The following is a 15,652-nucleotide window of genomic DNA, read 5'->3' on the forward strand; positions in this document are numbered from 1 at the left end:
ATTGTCTCTGTCCTCCCCTATGCATTATCTTTATCTTAGTTAAATATAGGTTCATTAATATTTTACCTATTTTCTTGCCTAAGGTCATACCTTCCTATTTTTTTCCGTAAGTGGTTCTAAATTATATATTCCAATTTATCTTGAACCGGCTGATTTTCTGACAGTTGATGTACTTTATGCTGAGGTCAAGTGTAAGAACACATTAGTTCTCATAATACATATCTATTTGTATAGTAAAATTAAATAACTAAAGCCTGCAATATTACAATGTGTATGCTTTCTGCTGATTATTGGTTGTCAACTTCGATGTTCCAGTAGGAAACGTTTCAGTTAATTTCTGAAAACAAATATTTAAAGCATTTGTGATGTCTGCAATGCTTTGGATGTCAATAGTGACACAGTTGAATGTTGGGAGATTAATCCAAAGCACATCATAAATTGACTGCTAAGGGACTTAAAAATGAAATGTTATATTGGTCTAGTTGAGACTTCTGGAATCAGTAACCACTCTGAACATAAAATTACCATGGCCTTGTGCTTCTCTTTCTAACTCAAGTCTTACTTCCTATTAAGTCGTGACTGCTTTTGCATTTTGTCACCTGTATATTCCAAACAGGGGTTTGGCTAAAATAAATTCTGCACCATGCGTGTGAATTTTCTGGAAGTAATTTACAAACAACCTTTACGTGGAATTGGGTCACCCCAAGGAAGAGATTATGTTGTTCTAAACATCTGCAATAATTTAAATCTAAAATCAATTGTTGCTCAACAGCCTGAAACTCCTGTGGTTTTTAAGCTTTCCATGCACCAGAATGGCTTATCTCAGGCTGCCAGTGAAAGTGACTTGCTTTCCAGACTGATAACGCTACTATACCTCTATCTTGCAAATTTGTGAAATGCTTTTTTTAAACATTTCTTGTTTTTACAGTACCTGTCACTAAAAAGATACATTTTAATTTAAAAAAATAACCCACAAATTTATTTTCAGGTCACTTGGTTGCAGTTCACAGTTGAGTTCAGTGCACATAACACAGTTCTGATTATTGCTTAGAGAAGTTAATGATGTGGGGAAAAAGAAGGGGCACGGTGCTGGTATTGATTACTTGATTCTGAAAGCCCTTAGCAATGCTTATCTCAAAGCTTTGACTATATTTTATCTGTATAAATGGATATCACTTGCTATTTTTGGAATCTCTAGTGGAAATCTCAATTTGTTAATATTGAAAACAGATATTCCTTCGTGAGTGCCATACTTTGCTTGTGGCTTCATGTAAAAATTGAACTCTGGCCAGGAAGGGAAAATTAAAAGTTAATTAAAACATTACACTTTAAAACTCCATGTATCTGGATGTCTCTGAATAGAGACGGTGATGCAGGGAACCTTACAGGTTTATTTACTTGTTGGAGGGACAGTTGCACTGTATTTGAAACTGGATCAGGATTTTAACTCTTGACTAAGTTTAGGTACAAAACTTGGGAATTTCCTTAAAAATCTTCAAAAACAGTTCTAAAATGGTTTTGAAGTGGCTAGGGGTATGATTCAATTTTATGAATAAAATTGGACTTTGTTTCCAGAATTGATCATTGCTGCTGCTCTCCATAATCTTGTTGTTGCTGGAGCTGACAGTTGTTCCTAGCTCTGCGTATAAGGAATTCAGTCAGAAAAATAACTGTACCGTAGCACTGAGGGTGTTTCTGTCGTGAAAAGCCATGTTAATAATTAGGTTCAACAGCGCTGTCTTCTGCTAGTGGAGCCTATAACATTGCAGTTTTTACATTAAGGAAAACACCGCAAACTGTTCCCCGAAATGCTCGTTCTTACTCTCTATACAGACTGAAATAAGAAATGGTCCCGATTCTGCTTTCTTGTTTCTTTTCCATCAGGAGTACTCTCCCATCAAGTGTTTCCATTGGACTCTGTTCTTTTCAGAATTTCTTGACTTACAGCTTCTGAATGGCAAAGCCTTCAGTGTTCATGTCTGCCACTTTCCTCAGCTTGTAAGTTGCTTGGTATAGTCATACCTCAGCGTATTTCAGGCATACGTTTCCATGTTTGAGAACCATAGTTTTAACCAAGTTCTCCTGTAAACTGTTGCTTGTACTTCTACTTGTAAGGGGAACAGAAATGATACATGTCACTGTGCAAAGGAGATTTACTTTTCATCATTCATCTTGTGGTTAACATTATTATTCCAAATTGCCATTTGCCATTCAGAATTCTCACGTGCTTTATTAGTATTTAGGTCTAACAATATTCTCGTGTACTAGGAAACCTACTTGAAGGGTTTGACAAAATAATTGGTCAACTGAAACACTGCAAAAGCCCTTTGCTGTAATACCAAATGTCCTAGCCCCTGGTGGGGCTGCACGAAGAGGACATTTCAGCAACTGCTAAAACTTGCTTAAATAAGATGGTTTAGGAAATTATTGCCCAAAGGCATGTGCTTTGTTTGTTTGTTTTGTTCTGTATTCTTCTTTCTCCTTGTGTTTGAGGAGCTACTTTGAATATAAACTCTATTCAAACAATGTGATTAGCAGGGAAGATTTAGAGGTACTATTTGACACAAACAAATAAAACCAATTCCAGAGTCATTGCTAATTCTTTGTGTAGTTCTGAGAATTTCTAAATCTTATGCCATGTAGGTGATATAGAGAGAGCAAACACATTTTGCATTACCTTTGTTTTTCTTTTATCTAAGCCTGACATATAACAGGAGGATGTGGCAGGGGAAATGAGAATGGTAAGGGTGGCACTACTGATGTGGTACCAACAGAAGCAGGACTTTGCTTTCAGACCAGTGCTGGCCTACACTAAACCTGTTTGGTTGTGTCTGCATCTTTCCTATCAAGAAATATATGACCCAGATGGCCATGCCATGCATCAAGGGCTGACTGTATTAGTAACTTTACCTTAAAACGTGTGGTTTTTCTTATAGTGTAGTTGTTAACATCTTGACTTTAGTCTGTGTGATAGTTTTTGAGTTGCATAATATACACGGTGATTGCTGTAGCTTAAATTGATTTCTAAATTCATTACCCACTGTACAAGTAGTGCAAAGTCACTGGCACCTGTTGTTAGGAAGACAGACTCAGGAATGAAGCACCAGATCCAGACAATTCTTTGCAAGCAGTTGAAGACCTATTCAATTCTACCCTGAATCAGTGTAGTGTAGGGCCTGACAAGCAGATACTCTTGCACAGATCCACGCTGATATCATCACTGAAGTACAGCTATTCATTTCGGTCTTGAGAAGAGATACACCAGCTTACAAGGTGGGGAGCAGATGCTATTAGAGGATAAGGAAACACCAAGACTAGATATGGGATAAAACATGTTCTTATACATATAAGCATTATAGGTTAGTTTCTGCAGTAACCTCATCTTCTGAAACTTTAGGTGGTGAGGAGCATTTTAGGTGTTATTTCTGTGCAGCTTAGGAAGGCGGCTTTCTGCTGTTTTCAGGCTAGTCAGCACCTCCAAAGAAACATCAGATACAAAGTCCAGAGCACTGGCAGTGAAGAAGCAGTCCAGTGCAATGAGGGGCTATAGTAAAATTGTTGAAGCGGAAATGTGGAGGACTCTGCTTTGTGAGATACAGGCACGTAGGTTTTAGATGCAATGTGTGGTCAAAAATTACACATTAGAAAACCACAAAAGTAAATGATTCTCCAGGGAACAGGGGTTCTCTAACATGAGAGAAACAATTACATGTATATCTGTTTCTACTGAAGCAGTGTGCCAAAATGATTAATTCTGTGATGATGAAAGTCGTATAAATGCTTAGAAATATTACATCCAGCTCAGGAATGGACTAAACATTAACAAATATCAGAAATTCTACACTGGGATTGCATGGTGCAATTTTAACTGATGTTTCTGCTGACAGCAGCAAAATTAAACGTACATCAGAGAACTCGACTTTAGGTACGTATTCAACTCCTAGATAGCTACAGTTCTACTTTCAGCTGTTTTTTTCATTCTGAAAATACTTTGTCTACACATCCGCAATTCATACTCTTTTATCTTGACGGAATTTCTGGTGATTCAGTGTTTAGTTAATTAAGACTTGGCAGGTGAAAGAAATGGCACTTGGCCACCAAGCCCACACTGAGTTTGTGGGTGTATGGGGCCGGTTTCCAGTTGTTTCACCACTTCTTGGCTAAAAATGTGAACTTGGAGGTCAAAACACTGACTGTGGATAGACTGAAAGGGATGCGATGGGGTCTTCCATCTGTGAGTGAGCAGTAGAAAAACCAAGATCGTACACCGTTATAACTAAGGTTTGACTTTTTTTTGTACAGTGTAGAAAATGTTGTATTGCTCAGATTAATACTCTGGGGAAGAGAAATCATAATAGCTCTTCTAAAAGGAAGCTTTTTTCATAAATTCAACTAGGAAATTTTGGCATGTGGCTTTGTAGCTTGCCTAAGTTCAAAACTGTTGTCCCCTGTGGAAGGTGACGCTGCAGGTGATTTATCATGGCATTAGTGAAGCTGGGCTGCTTTTTCAAATTACTGTATGTCTGAAGAAAAACAATTTGGTCTTTGTCACATGATGTACATAATAATGGTGGTGTGACTATAACCAAAAAAAAAATAGATTGGAAGCATCAAGAGGCATCAGAGTTTAAAAAGGAAATCACTTTTTTAGTTTTCTGTTCTTGAAGGATGTGGGTCAGACTAATATTTATGGAAACATCTTTTCAACATATTCTTCATCCTCCTGTTAAATGGCTTTTCAGAGTGACAGGTGTGTTTCATAATGCAGTTCTTGAAGATGTATTGTCACTAGATGATGGCATCTGTGAAGCAGAAACTGCATAGCTGCTAGGAACTGTTGGGGTTTTATGTTGTTGTTTTCTTTTGTTTCTTAATGGCTTACAACCAAGAGTTGGTTGGGAGCTGGCTTTGGTACAGAAGCAGAGTAATTTGTTCAGGCACACCTGCTCACCAAGGCTGTTCTGTTGTGTCAAACTGTAAGATTGATATCATTTTACCTGAAGCCGTGAATTCTTTAATTATTCACGTTTGCCACTTGTAGCTACATGAACAGCATGCGCTTCTATTTATAGATTCCATCTTCTTGAGACTAAAGAGTGATGCTGGGATGGATGAAACACTAAAGGAAGAAAATTCCTTCATTTCGTTCATATTAGTGCTTTTGCTACGCTGTAGTTGTCAGTGGCAGAAAAAAATAGAATATATATCTTTTAGCAAAGGCCTATCTAAAGCTGTATTATGTCAAAGAAGGAGGGAAACAGTTCATCAGTAAAACTTTCCTGGTGTCTTAAAATCAACGTGATGCACAGCTGATGCCTCCTGTTTCTTGATAGAAGCTGTAGGTATCTTTCATAGCAAAAGGGGACTTCAGAGAATAGAGTAATACTTTTGTTAGTCTTATAGGATTTTGTACACCCTTACCCTGGAATAAAATCAAAGTAGAAACAGTCAAACTGTCAAATATACCAGCATTTCTAGGCACGGAAAGACAAGTTAAACTCCTTTTATTAGAGGTTTGCATCTAAATGAGGTGAATATATTTATATATATATCTTTTTTTTCTTTTTCTTTCTCTTTTTGCAAAGATGTCTTTGGAAAATCTCCTCTTTCTTGGTTTCATTAAAATTGTGAGCATAACAACTGCTTCAGGATCAGACTATTACTTAGAAAGCCAGTGTGCAGTAGATTTTTTTTCTTCCAGAGTTATGGGAAAAGTTGCTGACAGCAAGGTGCCTGATGGGGTATCTGTTCATATCTTCGTTAAGCTTAATGTGTTGTTTGTATGTCTGTACAGGTATAAATGATCTTCCTTATGACCTTTAGTTCTCTACTTCAATTGAGGAGACTTAAAATGAGCTGCACAAAAAACATTAATCAGCAGTGGAAAGGGGGCTTTCCAGGAAAAATGAAAGCACCAGAACTATTGGTACCATTTTTCACTGTGGAAGTGGTAGGATTTACATGCACAGGTTTGTTGGAGCTGAGTGGGGTAAGCTCTAGGAGGTACAGCGTTGTTAAGACTCCTTGATTAAAATGTACATTAGCAGCACATCTCCACACGATCGTAGACATACTTGCTGTGTGTCTTTAGATCCAGTGCTGTTAGTAGATAAACACATAACTACTTAAATACAGAGTGTAGTCTGAGCGCCAGAAAAATCTTTCTGCTAAAGTAAGGGCTGAGGATCAAGGCGTCTTTAAGGGAATTCTCAGCTCTCTCACAGTTCAGGATCCCTTGGATCCCTTTAGGTCCCTTTGGTTTACTTCCGGATATTGAAAGAATTTAATGTCTTGCCTTTAAATCTGCATCAGGCTTTTTATTCTGTCTATCCAACCTTCGTTCGTAATGTATTAAGACCTAGATTCTAGTAGAAGTCAACAGAAAGAACAGAACTAATGGTGGAGAACTAGAGCAAGGTTTGCATATAAAGCTAAGACTTTGTTCATGTTGCAAGCTTGAATAAATGTTGGTACTGGATTGCTGGCATTGAAGGACTAAACATGTTCAGGAAGGACAGGTATCCCAACTGGGCTCCCATTGTATGTGAAGAATGTAGCTTCTATTTTGAAAATGGTGATAAATGGGCTAAGTACACATCGGGGGTGTGTCAGGTGAAACCTCTGTCGCTGCAAAAATCTGAGAAGTCTAGACAAGTGTCTGTAGGGCATGGGTAGTCTTATTATTTGGCCTCAGAGCAAGGCGAGGAGCTAGATGATCTCTTGCTGTTTATTCCACCCTTACACTTAAGGAAAAAAAAAGCATTTTATTTTTTTTCTCACCAGCATCACGTCATCTGTTTTGTATTTTTTCCAGCAGTGATGCGCATGCCAGCAGTATTGCCTGCAAGAAACTTTTTCAGTTCATATTTCAGCTCGGGGCAGAGCTGTTTCAAAGCTCCCAGCCGTCTCATTCAAGCTGTCGAAATACACGAGTTAACAGTTGTAGGGCAAGTGGGTTCAGTCAAAACAGGCAGTGGGTTCACAGGGGCTGGCCACAAAGATTAAAAGTTAATAAATAAATAAATAAACAAATAGCTAACATCATGGCAAAATTGTAAAATAGTTGTGGTGGTTTTTTGGTAGTTTGTATTGCATGGTTCAGGCGGGCAGATGTAGATACCTGTATTAATTTTTACCTAAAGTTTTTCAGTTATTGGTCTAGGAAACAACAGGTCAAATTAGAGACTTTGATCCTCTTCCTGTGGCAACAAATAATCCTTATTAAGTTTACTTGAATATTTCTCTTACTTCAAAAGCAGAAATGTGAAATTACTTCCTATTAGTACCTTGAAATTCTCCTGAAATCCAACAAGAGAAAAACCTTGCTAATACAAAGCTCTTCTGCTTGTGACCCTTCAGACATTGATTCATTCTATAAGCATTGATCTGGTCAGAGTTTCTGACCATAGGGTTTTTCACTTTACACGTCACGTCTGGGAAGCAGCTGAAGTGAGTGGGGTCTCCCAGCTGGAAGCCTACACAGCGTGAACCTTGCTAATGCCTACTGAGCGTCAGTAGTTGCATATTGCTGCTGTGAAGCACAGGTTTAGGCTAAAGGAGGTAAGGTTCACTAGTATTTGAGGCTGCTGAATGTCTGTTGAGCCAGTTTTAGAGAGATTTTAACAAATCATGCAACATAGAAAAGAGAGGAAAAAATCTTTCAAAAACTGAATGTTGTTGGATGTTGTGTTGGTGGCAAACAACCCTCATTTCCATGTGTTTCTAACAAGCTCTTCCTCTAAGTTCACCACTGATGTTTTGTAAATGTCCTTTTATGTATTTTCTATATATGGTTATCAGCAAGCAATTAAATTATGTTCTTTCTTCTAATAATTTGCTTTATTTTGCCTTATTCTTTCATGATTTTTTTTTTTTTGGCATAATGGCCTACATCTGACTATTTCCACTATTTCCATTACACATTTTCAATTCCTGTTGCTTCTGTCACTGGCCAGTATCCTAATCTGGTGTTTTGGCTGGCTCATGTGTCTTTTACCTTTTGTTAGCTGACAGAAACATCTGCCCCTTGCCCTGGCACGCTTCATATAACTCTTTAAAACACCGTCTCCTGTTGGAGCTTTTCAATGAACCATGCTAGCCCGAGCTGTGTAAGTCTCTATGTAACCTCTTTCATTCTTCTCTCTCGGTAGGGCATAGGATGTAGCATTTGGTGGTTGACTCACAGAGTAAACCTTTATTCTTCATACAGCCATGCAGCACCCTGTTTCTTCCCTGCTCATCTTTACCAGTGCAGGACAACGTGATGTTTCCATGTGGGAAGGCATTCTTTATGAAACCTTTTTCCTAAACTGCTGGGCCAGAGCGATTTTTACAGTCCCAAGTAAGAAAAGGATTCATGTTTGCCCTTTATGCAGCCTAATGTCTCTGGGAATGACTCAGTGCTTACTGTTGATCGTCTCTGTTGCTCGCTCCTTTGATAAGTGTTTGCATGAACTGGTCCAGACAACTCCATGACTGCAGGTACTGTTCTAGTTCTACTTTAGTAACTCTCCTCTCAGCTTCTTTGTGTACACAGGCTGCAAGCATACCAGCTGTTGGTCTCAGCAGAAGTGTCTCTGTCTCACCTTGATATGTTATTTGTTCTTGGACTATTTTGTTAGTAATACCTTCCATTCCATAACTCTTTTATCTTGAGACATACTTAATTTCTCAGTTCTCAGACGTCTCCTTTATGGATGAAGATAAGAGACTAACAAGTTCATTTTCTGCTCTTTGGACATTGCATGTGATCTCATAATATAGGAACAAAATTTCTTCCTTTCCTGGTGTTTCTAAACCCTGATACAGATGTTTGATGTGCCTTCTCCAAGACAGAGCCTGAACCATTTCACTTCTAATATTCTAATCACTGACTGTAGGCACTCAGGCTCAAGAATAGTTTGGCATCCCTTCCCAACAGCAAGAAAATTGTCACGTGCACTGCAAACAGCCGAATCAGCAAGAGGTGGTAAACAATACTGACTGTAGAGAACTGCCTCTAGAGATTTTTTATTTTTATTTTTTATTCCAAGATAAAAAAAATTGTAGAGAAATGTGCTCCCAGACAAGGTAGGCTGTCAATGCACATTGAAATTATTGATCCTACATTGAAATTATCGATCCTAATTATAGCTGTGCAGTAATAATAACCCATCTGAAGTCACAGCACTATAGTTTGTGCCTTTGCTTCTGCATCCAACCATTTATCTGTCTGAGTGCAACTTCTGTAAACCTGCTGTGGTGCATTAAAAATGTGATGGTCTCATGATTGACAGCATTTGTCCATGTGACAGCTCTTGGAAGATGTATACCTTGCATCCATGTACGAAGAAAATGGTAGCTTTCGACTTTATTAGTTGAAGTTTTTAATGAGTGTTTTTTTATTTTACCTTTGTATTTTTTTTTCCTGAGATGCATTGAAAGAGATGCTGATGTAAGAGCAAACGTCTATCCACAAAACAGTGAAATAGCACAACTATCCTGTGATGTATGAAATAAATTATATAAAAAGAATAATTTTCCATTGGCCTTATCATTTATTAGTAACCTTTTAGCACTAATAGATACAGAGCTGTTGCATGGAAATGTTGCCTCTCTTACTCGATTTATCCTTCTAATTATCTAGGCTTAGTGCATCTTTTTGCATGTTGCGAGAAAATCAAAGGTTTATAGCCTTTCCACCCCTATTTCTTCAGAGAGCAGGAATGGTGAGATCAAACCGACTGACCTGTTCAGCTTCCCTGCCTTTATTAGGCAGAGGTCTGCTTCCCTATTTATGTGGCTGTGTGGGGAAAGCAGAAGGTGCCAGGCAGGGTAACCATAAAGTATTTGTGATGGAGAGGTCAAACCGAGCCCATAATTCTGGGTTGCATCCAAAACGCAGAAGTTTATTTTGGCCAAGCTTCTTAACTTGTGCCTTGTTACCCAAGGAAAGGCCTCTGGAATTGATTAACTCTGCACAAAGACTTGGTCTGTGTACATTTTCATTAAGGAGGAGCCCTTCGTGTTATGTTTTTCCCCATTCATTGGTGTTAACAATATCTTTACATCCAGTTTTACTGTAAAAATAAGTTTTTTGTGCTTTTCTTACAGGTGCATCGCCTTTAAACTGATGTTTTCTAATGTTTATTTCAAGGACAGTCTTCTTCTCAGCTGTATTTATTAAAAAAAAAAATACTAAAACAGAACTTAAAAAGCAGATCTATCAGGTGAGCCGGTGTTTTCAGATGAGACTGTTGACAAACGAAGGCAGCATCTCAGTACAGAGTGATGTTTTAGCATGAGCAAAGAAAAATTAGTGGTGTCTTAGAGCAACAAGAAAGTTTATTTCAGAAAATGGACAAAGTATTTCAACAGGCTTACTCTGTTTACTGCCCCCACACACACTCCTGCCTTCTTCAGTTCATATATTTCACGTATTTTAAAAAATTGGGAAAAAAAGGTTTTTAATGCCACACGGCAAAGATGTTAGCTAGTGCCATGGAATTATTTCCTCTAAGGCTTAATTGTTGCTTGACTGTGAAATCCTCGAGCTCGGTTGATCTAGAACTCCTAAGACCAGTGTTATATAGTGAAACTGGCCCCGTTTTTAGGTACTTGGGTGCCAACTTTCACTTTTTGAAATGCAGGTGCTCTACACTATGTGAAAGCCAGGCTGCTTTAAGACACATTCAATTTGAAATAACTATTTTTTTTAGTATTTTATTATGTTTAAACCTGTGCTTAACTTTTTTTTTTTTTTAGTGCATGCTTCAGAATTAATGGCGCAATATTATGTTAACACATTTTGATTACAGATTTTCCAGCAAAGTAACTTGTATGAATAAAAAGGGAAGGCACATGATTTCTGACCACAAAACAAACCAGTGCTGGGACTTTAGAGAGCACAGAGATGTTGTGTGTATGTCCCACAAGCAGGCCCTCCCCATCCTTTCTAGGTGTTTCTGTGTATTTCATGCTGCCACCCTGAGATTTATTCAGCCTTCTCTCAGAAGGATGTTCTTCTAAATTGTTTGTGCATGACAAGTAGTCTGGCATCCTCATGAAATATTCTGTTCATTTGTTCATTGTCCTGCTCAAGGATCTCGGCGCTGACTTCATGTATTTACACTTTTGATGTCCCAATGATATGTGTTTAATAATGTGTAAGCTTTAACGTTGACTCACTTGTAACACAAAATACTACTTGCGAGCAGAGAGAGTACAAGTAGGATTAATATTGTGTGGGTATAAAGTCATGGTGTGATTCAATTTTTTTTTTAAAGGGCATTTAATAGAGACTGAATCATTTTTCAGTTATTTGAAAGGGCATGGGAAGAAATCAAGACTGAAGTAGTGCAGTAGACCCTAATTTATTAGTCAAGGGGAAGGGAAAAGATCGTATCTAGTGAGGCTGCAAAAGATTACACTGCATCTTGTTCACTGACGGGAAGTGATCTTTCTTAAACACAAATTCCAAGCAAAGGTTGAAGACAGGCTAGAAGGCTACTCAAGTCTGAAGCTCCTTCACCCACCGTGACTAATTACATGTTCTGTAAATGATTTACCCACTTTCATGTCTTCTTAAGTTCCACTATCGTGAAGCTAATCACTTTTAAAAAAGGAAAAGTGAATAAATGCTTTTGCTACCAACAGTCTTTTCTCCCATGTGGGTGATAAATGTTGATCCTCCCCAATGTATGCATGCATGTACCTATATGTGCGCACACACATTTTGTTATCTGTTTGTGGATAACACCATCTTGTTTTTATATTTTGCATTACCTGGAAGCCTATTAATCAATTAGCAGCCTGTGAATTGCTGCTAAGTTTCTGATGGCCTCACAAGCTGTTTAAAATTCCCTCTTGTTCCATGGAGGTTCGTTTCCAGGCATGGCCACTGCCTTCCAGAAATGCTGCTTGGACGAAGGGAGAAGCCGCACAGCTGGGAATCACAGAACAACAGCCTCCGGAGTTTTTTGACTCGCACTCTGAAATGGGAGAGATGGTTATCTTTTTCAAGGAAATCCATTACTGAATTTTGCATTTATCAGCATGGACTCCTGCTGGAACTACAGGGCTTGTTTCTAGGAAAAATATTTTGATTGTCAGTCTCAAGGTTTAACTCTCAGTGTTCAACTGGGTCAAGCTCAATTCCTGCCTTCATCTTCTTCTTTTCTTCCTACTGCATAGAAAATTCTTATTCTGTTTCCCAATTCTCTGTTTTCAGTTTCAGATATTTGTAGGCTACTATGCCCTCTCCCAACTGAAAGCTCCTCGTGCTATTCATCAGTGTTGGTCTTTTTTTTTCTGCCTAAATTCTGCTTTCAACTCAGTACAAAAGTACTGAGAAAGGGCCGTAAGTTGCTCTAGAATAAAGTAGAAGGGCAAAAACCATGTATGCATTACAGTCTTGAACTAAAATTGTCGTGTTTTTATGAATAGCCTTCAGAAATGTAGAAAAATGTAACTAATTAATGTTTTGGTGTGTATTCTGGACTTTAGAAATAATAACCAGTGAAAAGGGATCTGCTGTCTTTCCTGAATTTCGAAGTTGTGTGAAATTTGCCAGTTGGCCTGGATTTTCCTTGGGAATGATACTAAATATGGGAGTTACAGCATTTTCAAAATGAAAAATTTAGTATGTTTTCAGGACAGAATGAAAAGTTGTTAATTACTGTGGAAGCACGCACATTGTCCATTTATTTCTGGCAAGTGTCATCTTAGTAGCTCGGGAACCTGATAAGGAAAATTGTGATGTAATCTTACGCATAAGCATGTTGTCTTCAGTGGAATTAAAACACTGAAGGCTGTATCCTGCCTGAATATGGACAGCCTTTTGAATGTTTGAATGGGAAATTAATAGATGGCGTCATGCATTTGGTTTTAAACAAAGCAAATAACCTCATGCAACTAGAATATTCTGCCCCAGGCTTCAATTTCATTCTCTTTTGCTCACCATGCTAATGACTGAAGTTTCTGGTGTGACTTCTTCATTGATGGCAATGCATCAAATCAAGTCATGGCAATGTATCAGGTCTGTTCGAGTTGTACAGATAAAGTTTGACTGCATTGTGTCTATTTTTTCCAAAGAAATTCATGGCCCAATCATCTAAATTGTGAGTCATGCAGCAAGTTGTCCAAGATGGTTGGAGCAGACGTGAGAAGTGCAAATGTACTTGTTGTTTGTCTGCACTACGCTGGGTTCATCATAAAATGCAAGTTGGGATAATTTTTCTCTTTGCCAAACTGCAGGATGGAGATGTAAAAGTAACCAGTCGTTTTGCAGTGATAAAAAAGGAAATGGTTTTTATGTTACACCTTGTTAGAAGACAGATACATGAAGGATGCTCACTGTTGCAAAAATGATGTTTATAGTAGTTTGTTTGTTTTTTTTTTTCTTTTATGTATGTTTTTCATTATGCTTTGGTCATTTTTCTTTGACCATAGCTTATTTTAGGATGCTTCACCTTTAACAGGTGTCTACCTTCCTCCTAATTTGAGTAATATTTTGTCACATTTGGCGCTTTGTTTCTTTGACCAGAGTGTTCCACTGTAAGTTGTGGTTGGGTTTTGTACTCCTCAGCTCTAAGAGAAATCCATTTTGTGCACCAGTGTGCCATCAAACACTAAGTGACATAGAAATTCCCTGTTTTCCACCAAAAGGCAGCGTATAGCTTTGTCAAAACAGCAGGCCATGCAAGGTTTGACAGCACCAAATGCCTTCAGCAAAATCATTTGGCTTGTAGCAGGTACATAACTGATAAATAGGATGATGAGGTGATCCAAAAATCCCAATTTGCATACACTGTATGAAATACACTTTTGATGTGCTGCATACATTTATATTTGTGTCAACAATCTGATTTGCAAAGGCGTTTTATGAAGATGCTTTAGAGTGATGAGGCTTTGCTTATATTCCTGTCATTGCATTGATTGAAGTTCTCTTGTATTTCTCTTTAATAAAAGTTTGCTGTGTTTTCACGCATACCTGGGGATAAAGCTAATGCTTAAAACGCCTTTGCTAGTTTTTTTCATAGAAGTTGCTAAGTGCTTTTTGAATGGCCAAGGATTTTTGAAAGCTACTTTTTAAGGGAGAAAGACAGAGGTGTATGGATGGATATGTGTGTATTTATTTAGAAACGTCATAGCTAATCGGCTTTGCTGACTTCTCACACTTGCATTTGTTGTTTTTTTTCTTTAAATCCTTGATCAGAGATTGACATTGAGCGTTGTGTTCGTGAGTCAATCAACCTGTTTCGCTGGACCCCAAAGAGTGCTACGTACAGGCAATATGCACAGCCTCCTCGACAAGCTGGTGACAGCAACGGCACGAGAAGTTCGATGTCCTGCTTTTCAGCAGATTATCAGGAAGCACCTAGAAGTGACCTGGTAAGTGCCCTGGCACATGGAGGGGGAAGACAAGAGACACACAGGCACGCACTGTTGTCCATTCTTGCATTGTTTTAATGCAAAGCTTTATTTATTGCGTACATTTGTTTCTCTGCTGTAGCTCAGAGAACTGTAAATCCTCAAGGCCTCAGCGAACTCTAAATCCTATCATCAAAGTAGTCATGAGTGATAATAATTGTACCTCGTTTATGTTGATATTTTAAATTTTTTAAGTTTAAAATAGAGGGATATGTCCCTGCCTAAGTAGGTGAGAGGAGGCAGAAAGATAAATGGATCGTTTTAGTTATGTCGCTGCAATGTTGGTTGTTGAAATACCAGCTGATGAGTTTATTGTTCATCTTATTTGAAAATCTGAAACGATGCTATTAGTCTCCTTCTTGCATCTATAGGATTCACATGAGAATTGCAGTGGGTGGGCAGATTTCAAACTGCTGTAGAGGAGAAATGCCACTCAGTTAGGGTACTCCAACTCAGTGCAAGTTGGAGGAGTCACATTAATGCCAATATTGTGTGTGTGTGTGTTTTGAGGGAGATTTTTTTGGTGAATTTTTGTTTGTTTTTTGTTCTTTTTTTAATCAATGTCACAATTTTACTTAGAGCCGTGCTATAGCTGGCTTTTTACCTTGCTTGCAGTGCGAAGTGGTTACTTTCAGCCAAGTTCAAGTTAGTTGCTCTAGAACCTTCTTAGTTATGTACAAATTTTCCATCTCTTTTGATAGACCATGCCACCCCATCACAGTTTAATGAGGTGGGGCAGGGGGAAGAGGCTTTTCTTTTTTGTTGTTGTTGTTGTTTTGTTCTGCTTAGTGCAGTAAGAAAATACCCACCAAACCTCAGGCCCTGGTAGTTTTGTTGTCACTACCAAGCACAGGAGTTTGACACATTCATCACACAGACTTGCTTCTTAACTACTGCACGGTGTTAGAGCCCGTGCCATGGTATTAATTCTGAGGAAGAATCAAGTGCAGTGAATGAGGTTTAACTGCTCTGAAGTGTAGTTCTTTATTCCCTGCATATTTTTTTCCTGAGCAGGAAGTAGAAAGGTTTTTTTGGTCATGTGGGATTTTTTGTTGTTTTTTGTCAAACTTCACTGCTTTGAACTTAAGTTTCTTTGATGTACATGCCAATAAAATTATTTCTTTTTGTGCTGGATCTCTGCCTCTCTCCGCTCCTGCTCTTCCAGCTCTGTGGTGTTCTTTGTTACTACAGCAGACCACTATCCAGGTCATACCTGCAGAACTACAAACAGGCTTTGTCTCGG

General features: G+C 38.3%; 1 protein-coding gene across 10 annotated transcripts in view; it reads left to right on the top strand.

The window, feature by feature from the left end:
- Positions 1 to 15,652, top strand: part of TBCK (TBC1 domain containing kinase) — a 105,627-nt gene that overhangs the window by 58,705 nt on the left and 31,270 nt on the right. For all 10 annotated transcript variants that reach the window (XM_038178408.2, XM_027456798.3, XM_027456800.3 and 7 more), the window contains one exon: positions 14,195 to 14,370. In XM_038178408.2, the coding sequence (XP_038034336.2) occupies positions 14,195 to 14,370 (176 nt within the window). The remainder of the gene's footprint in view (positions 1 to 14,194; positions 14,371 to 15,652) is intronic.

This window comes from Anas platyrhynchos, chromosome 4 (assembly GCF_047663525.1).
Source record: "Anas platyrhynchos isolate ZD024472 breed Pekin duck chromosome 4, IASCAAS_PekinDuck_T2T, whole genome shotgun sequence".
Classification (NCBI taxonomy): domain Eukaryota; kingdom Metazoa; phylum Chordata; class Aves; order Anseriformes; family Anatidae; genus Anas; species Anas platyrhynchos.